The 6,915-nt window shown below is 49.6% G+C and overlaps 1 protein-coding gene across 3 annotated transcripts in view; it reads right to left on the bottom strand.

The window, feature by feature from the left end:
* Positions 1-4,818: 4,818 nt before the first annotated feature.
* The window catches only part of NTNG2 (netrin G2), a 47,538-nt gene continuing 45,441 nt past the window's right edge, over positions 4,819-6,915 (bottom strand). For all 3 annotated transcript variants that reach the window (XM_063409775.1, XM_063409774.1, XM_063409773.1), the window contains 2 exons: positions 6,202-6,336; positions 4,819-5,884 (listed from right to left, as the gene is read on the bottom strand). In XM_063409775.1, coding sequence (XP_063265845.1) covers positions 5,661-5,884; positions 6,202-6,336 — 359 coding nt within the window. In that variant the 3' untranslated portion in view covers positions 4,819-5,660. The remainder of the gene's footprint in view (positions 5,885-6,201; positions 6,337-6,915) is intronic.

The raw sequence follows: 6,915 nt of genomic DNA, 5'->3' as shown, positions 1-6,915 counted from the left end.
GCTGGTTTAACACTATATTTATCTGACTTAAGTTGTCAGTCTTCAGCAGCAGATTATTGCTGCCATGTCAGTCTATATCACTAGTCCTGTATTTGTCAATAAAAAAAATGCTTGGGTTATTGCACTTACAACACTTTTCCCTCTTCACAAACCACTCAGAGTAGGTTTGTAGCTTTAGCTTTTTCTCCTCATGTTTATACCTGTAACACAGAAAATCAAGCAAAATCCAGTCTTGAAGCACACTTCTCACTGACTCAGATCTGCAGTGAGGAACAAACAGATCAGGTACAATTTTCATAAATTCTCACTGTGTGGTACAAAGTGCTGAGTAGTGATGGGCAGGCAGTGTGTAAACTGTGAGTAAAGGCTCACTGTAGTAATTTGTAACTCCTCACAGCTGGTGGTCATTGGAGGAGGCTTCTCAGTAGTGACTGAGTTCAAGTTGGGAAAGTCAGTGAAGAAACAACACAACTTTATGTAAAACGCTTTATTGGAGGTTGTGCCAGAACCCTTTGGAAGAAGCAGTATCCAGGTTTTTATAGAGAGGCTTCCATGCTGCTTCCAAGGTTGGAGCTCAATTCTCAGTGCAAAGCCAGTCCCCTCTGTGTTTTTGGGAAGGAAGCAAAGCCTTGTAAGAGCTGGACTATGTTTTGTCCAGGCGTTCTCAGACTGTGGAGGTTTTTTTATTTATTCTTTGTACACAAAATAGGCTTTGTAGTAAATGTGGGCTATAACTGTGGTTATTCCTTTTTCCTTTAAGGTTTGCTGTAATTGTTTTCCATGTCATTGTTCCCAATAATGATGAGAGCATGGCAGGTATTTGGCTAATCTGTGCTGTGCTGCCTTCCCGGCTGTCCTGGGCTGTCTGTGGGACACCAGAGGGAAACCAGCAATTTTCCAGGAGCATTATCTGCTCTGGGAAGTGCAGGAGGGAGATGTTGGCTCCTTGGTGGGTGGGCACAAGGGGAACTGAGAGATGGAGGTGCTGCACGAGCTGTGCCAGGCTGCTGTGGGGACATCAGGGACACCAGCCTGTCCTTCCTGCCAGCCTCTCCACTGGCACTGCCAGTGCTGGTGGGACTCCTGGGGCAGCCAGTGCAGCAACTAATTAGCAGATGCGTCTAATGAGTGGTGGCACAGGAGCTGGGAGCCAGGGGTGCAGGCTGGCAAGGCACTTCTCCTGCTAATTCATGGAATGGGAATAGCTCCCACCCTTTGCTACACTCATGAGGGAAGCACAGAGCAGCCTGGGCTTCCAGAGCAACACAGAACTTGTGAATAAATCACATCAGCTGGGGCTAAGCAACAATTCCCAGTCAACACCTGAAAAATAACGTGGAGCCCCAGTAACTCCAGGGTTGACTTTTGCATTTTGACTGTTTGGGAAGTGTGGGGAGAAGGCAGAGACCAGAGGAGCCAAAACTGGAGCTGTGCTGTTCATTCACAGCAGTCCCGTGGATGAGCAGAACCATGGTCCTAAAAATGCAAGATGCTCTCTCCATTGTGCATGAATAAATGATGGATGGAATGACTGCTGGATTGTAAATGGAATTTATAATGTTAATGATATAATACAGTCTCTTGCCACAACGGGTCTCCTTTCTTGTCTTTTTAAGCTGCTTGGAAAGGAGCCCAGTGCCTTATTCTTTAGTGCAAATAAATGTAAGCTAAGCAGCCTTGTACATTGAATATCACTGACATGAGACCTCCTGGCCATATGTACCTGTCTGCTGCTCAGCCCTTGGCTAATTTGCCACCAGCTCCCAGGAAAATGATAGAAATGAAGGTGGTCTGAGAGCACATCTGATACTGGGAAAACATAGAAAACCTGATTTTATAGTCTGATACAGTTGTGCCACTGATTTCACTGTGGTGTGAAGCAAGAACTCCCTTTGCTACAGAGAAATCCCATCAGTTCCCCCTCTGTTTTAACCCCTGGAGTGACAGAGTGGGGTCAGGATGGAGCTTTTGGAGCCTGGTACTGTTGTTGGCAATTACGTGTTGAAAATGGGTGAGTTTAGGCTTTCCTCACGTGTTTCACCTTGCAGTGAAACTCGTTACACCACCTCGAGAATCAAAATGCCAAAGGAGCCTTCAGGAGGGTCTGAAGCTTTTCTCTGCATCTCAAATCAGGGTGTGATTTTTAGCCATTTTCTGCCAAACTCCCCGGGTCCCAGCCAGAAAGGCTGAGAAAATGTGGATATAAAGCTCTTCAAAACCCAGCTCTGCTCTTATTTCTGAGCAAGAACACTCAGCTCCTCCTTTATACTTTGTTTTATTTACATTTGAGGCTTCTCATGAAAGCCAATTACAGAGCAGAACAGGGCAGTGAAACTATTTTATTCCCATTAAAAATTGTTGGTTCTCTCGCTTCTCCAGCCTCTGCAGGGCTCCTTAGGAATCACTTGCAGATGTGCTGTCTGCTGCCTCATTTTTAAAACAAAAAATAACATACCTGGGAACTGGCAATGGAATTCTTTCCCCCCTCTTGTCTCCAGCTCCCAGGAACTGCAGCTTTAACATTTTACCTGGCAAGTGAGCAAGTGTGCATCGGGAAGATTTTTCTTACCTTGGGGCTTTTGGTTATTCAGATTTGTCAGAGCTCTAAATAGTTAAAATCAGAGCGGAATTTGAGGTAAACAAGAAAAATCAAAAGCTCTACTTGTGCTGTTTGGAGAGGTCACTTTTTGCAGACAAGAAGTGTAATTTAAAAACTTTTTCAAACTAATCAAATGCCGGTGACAGGATGCACATGGAACCTCTTGAAAGAGCATAAGTGGCTTTTCTCAGAAAGAGAAGTACCTTTTGGGTAACCTTTCCACAAGTAAAGCATCAAGCTCATTGGACAGCTTCTCCCATTTGGAAGCATTAACTGATGTACAAAACTTCTGCCTTGGAGAAGATGAACTTTGGGATCTGTGGGTACTGCAGTGGTGGTTTCTCTGTGTTATTTCAATAAAGCTCTGTTCTCTTTGTGCACACACCCGTGCTAACAGACGTCTGCAGTTATTGGGTATTCAGTGCTGAAGCTTTCAGAAGCTTTAAATCGTTTTCTTGAATACTAAATGTAAGTTTTGTGTGAGATAATTTTCTTTTCTGCTTTGCAGTGGCTTGCATTGTGCGTTTCCAAGTTCTCCAGCACATGTGACTATTCTGTGACTCTAAAACCCCAAAGTCAAAACCCAACCAAGAGCAAAGCCCCAAACCTCGAAAGGTCAAGTGTAGTTTCCAGCAGCCTTCATTCCTGGACCGCTCTGAGCTTTGTTGTGCCCTTCTGAGGTTATTTTCTGCATGAATTTGGTGCTGCTGCTTGGCACGTTCCTGCAATAAAAGTGTGTTTTGCAGGGAATCTGCTGGGTGCAGAGTTTGTCTGGCTTTATGAAGTAGTAAATTTTCTGTTGCTTAATCTAATATTCTAGAGAAAAACTAGTGCGGGGAAAGGAGAATTTTGCTTCACCCTCCAGAAGTGCCACTAGAGATCCTGATCTTGTTACAGCCTTTGCTATTACTCGTAAGAACAGCAACATACAAGGATTTAAGGTCTGGTGCAGTCAGAAAGCACAAGGAAAAGAGTGAGTGTTACCAACAGAGAGCAACCAACTGTGCTGAAGCCAGGGAGGCAGTGCTGGGGCCAACGCTGCCTCAAGGGTCAAATCAGGGTCAGTTGAACCCTCTTTTATTTTATTAACTAAGCCCTGTGCTCTGCCTCTGTGATCTTAAATCCTGCTCAGAATGTGTGTTGCTTTTTGAAGCGACAACATCCATCCTGCACCTTCATTTGTGGTTTTCTGTCCTTTTCCAAAGCACAGACTTGCTGTCCCCTCTCTGTGGAGGTGGCTGGGTTCTGGTGGCACTGGTTGGGTGTTCATTTCCAGAGTTAGGGCTGGAGGATTCTGTGAGTTTCTTGCACTTTTGAAACACTGGCTGTTCCTGGCATCCCTGAGCAGGATGGGCTGCAGGGACGGGGAGGAGGTGTTGGAACAGAGCAGGTATTGACAGAGAAGCTCTCAGGGAAGAGCTGCACTCAGGCAAGGACACCAGACCTGGAAATGCCAGTGGGGCTCAAGCCTGGATTGTGTGGGGCTCCTGGGCTGGCTCTGGGAACGTCACAGGACTGGGGTTGGGACCAAGGCTGGCAGAGAAACCAGCCTAGAACAGAACAAGCTGGAGCTGAGGGGGTCCCTCATCTTCCAAACCTGCACTCAGGCAATCTCCTGGCTTGGTATTTGAATATGATAACACTCGAGCTCTTGTGTTAATGGCATTCCAGTTGATCTGACTGAGTTACCTCTTTTCTTGTCTTTGGTTCTCCTGCCTTCATTTATGTGCTTGAGTGTAAATGCCTCCTCAGACAGGAGCATGCTGATGAGCCTTAATGAGTTAATATAAGCCCTCTGAGCTCTATATTGCTGCTTTAAAAATACTGGCTGTGGTTGCTTAAAAATAGAGCATTTTCTGCAAAGGTGCATCATGGCACCAGCAGAAGGAGGGGGCTGCAGTGGGGTTGGAACAGCTGAGGTCCCCATGGAGAAGCATCCCTGCACTAGCCAGCCTTCTCCTGCTGCAGGCTCATTTGGAAATGGCCTTTTCACACAAGACCAGTGCTTAATATATCACTCAGACTTTGCTCATTGTCTACAGTTAGTAGTCTAACCTAGGCTCAGCGAAGTAATTAGGAGAAATAATTAACAGCTCTCAGTGATGAGGCATCCACTCTCTCCCTCCCCTCTCCCTCACCGTGTGGTGCACCTTGGTAGTGACTCAGAAAACACAAGAGGACATTATGAATCAAAAAATAAGTCTTTACCTGTAATTAACTGTGCACACGTAAAGGAAAACGTGGTGATCAAGCAGCCATTAATAGTTGCTTTACTGGAGGAGGATACACCAGAATCAAATGCTCATGGTAAAATGTCCCTTTAGGTCGTGGTTCTGTTATAACATTTAATCCAAACAAAAATAAGTCTCTACCAAAAGAAGTATTTGACCCGTACACCATACGGACATGTGTGGATAAGACACTGCACTCCTCACGCTCCGAATGCCTCACGGCCCCTGTGTTCTCTGTAAGTGCAAGAAAACAAAACCCAGCCATGAAAATACAAAATCAATGCAGCAACTACAGTCGTAGGCAACAGTATGTGCGTGGCCAGGCCGGGCCGGTGGTGGGATGTGGGACAATGCAGCAGGGATGGCCCGGAGTCCCCTCTCCCCTCCCTCCTGTCCCCTGCCCGTGGTGGGCTCTGCGGGTGTCCTGACAGGCTCTTCCAAAACAGGACGCCAAGAGGAGGGAAAATAAAAACAACACCCCAGCCTATACCAAAGTAAAGAAAGTAATAATAAAAAAAACATCCCTTGGATGGCGGCACCGTTTGCCCAGAGCCCCGGCGGCCCCGGGCTGTGCGGAGCAGGACAGAGTCACTGCGCGCCGTGTCCCGCACAGGCTGCTGCGGTCCCCGTGTCACCGCGCCGGGACACCGCGCTGGGACACCGGGCAGGAGGCAGCGCCGGGCTCCCCGCGTACCTCTCTGCTTGGAAAGTGGACCGAAAAAACGCTGTGCAAGTCCTAGCGTGAAGGAAGGCGGAGGAGGAGGCGGTGGGGACGGCCACCCGTCACCTCGGTGTCCCCAGGTCCCTCGGGCTGGGCTCCCTGTGCAGCCTCAGAGATCCACCCAGGCTCGCAGCTGCAGGGCGAGCAGCGCCAGCCCCACGGTGGCCAGGCTGCCACCGGCACCGGGAGCGCTGTCGCAGTCCTGCTTGTCCACCTCGCAGCGGGACTGCTGGCACAGCACGCCCTTGAAGCCCGCGGGGCAGATGCAGCGCTGGTTCTGGTAGCAGGTGCCGCCGTTCTGGCACAGCAGGAGCTCGTCGTCGCACACGTTGGCTGCAGGGTGACAGGGAGAGGTGCAGGGGTTATCCTGCAGCGTGTTAAACCCCTCTGCTGCGGCAGGAGCTGCATTTCAGCCCCTAGGGGTTCAATTATCCAGCCCTCCCAGCGCTAGAGCGGTTCCAAGGCCAGCAGAGTGCTGGAGGGGCGCAACCCCCGTGGCCAAACCCATAAAGTAATTTCAGATTTGGGAGGAATGGCCGGAATCTGCTCACCTCACACCCCACCAAGCACCACAGGGCACCCAAGCCAAGAGCTCTGGAGGTGCTGCTCGTGTTCGGAGCCCTCCCAGTGCCCTGCAGGAGGGTACTCACGGAAGCAGCCCTGTCTCCAGTAGTAGTTGGGCAGGCAGTCGTCGCACTTGGGCCCCGTGGCGCCTTCCCTGCACTCACAGTAGCCGGTCTCGTTGCAGCGGTCGTGCATGGAGCCGATCTGGTTGCAGTTACATTCTGCCCAAAGATGGGGAGGTCAGAGCCTGTCCTGCCTGGGAGGGAGGGGCTGGGGGGCTTTGGAAAAATCTGGAGGTGTGCTGTGGAGGAGAACTTAGCGACCAAGGGGCTGGGAGGACACCCCAACAGTGCAAAGAGCCACGGGTGCAAAGGCCACCGCTCTTTGGGGCTGAGCCCTTCCTGCCTGAGCATCTGAATTCAGTCACAAAGACTTTTTCTGTGAGGGTGACAAGGACCTGGCACAGTTTGCCCAGAGCAGCCGTGACTGCCCCATCCCTCGAAGTGTCCCAGGGCAGGCTGGATGGGGCTTGGAGCAACCTGGGATTGTGGAAAGTGTCCCTACCCATGGCAGGGGGTGGAACAAGACAGTTTTCATCCCAAACTCTTCTGTGATTGATTCTATGATAACTTTTAGGGTTTATTTTCAGGGAAGAGATGCCTCTGCAGGCTGCAGAGACCGTACCAGCTGCCATGCTCACCAAGCACGCAGGTGGGCCCCACACCCTGCAGAGAGGGGCTGAACTGTGGGAAAAGGATTCGTAGAGAATCCTAAAATTCTTGACAGAAGGCTCCCATAGT

Source organism: Prinia subflava, chromosome 12 (assembly GCF_021018805.1).
Source record: "Prinia subflava isolate CZ2003 ecotype Zambia chromosome 12, Cam_Psub_1.2, whole genome shotgun sequence".
In the NCBI taxonomy this organism is placed as follows: Eukaryota; Metazoa; Chordata; class Aves; order Passeriformes; family Cisticolidae; genus Prinia; species Prinia subflava.
The sequence above is the reverse complement of the archived record's forward strand: the minus strand, read 5'-3'. Positions and strand labels throughout refer to the sequence as shown.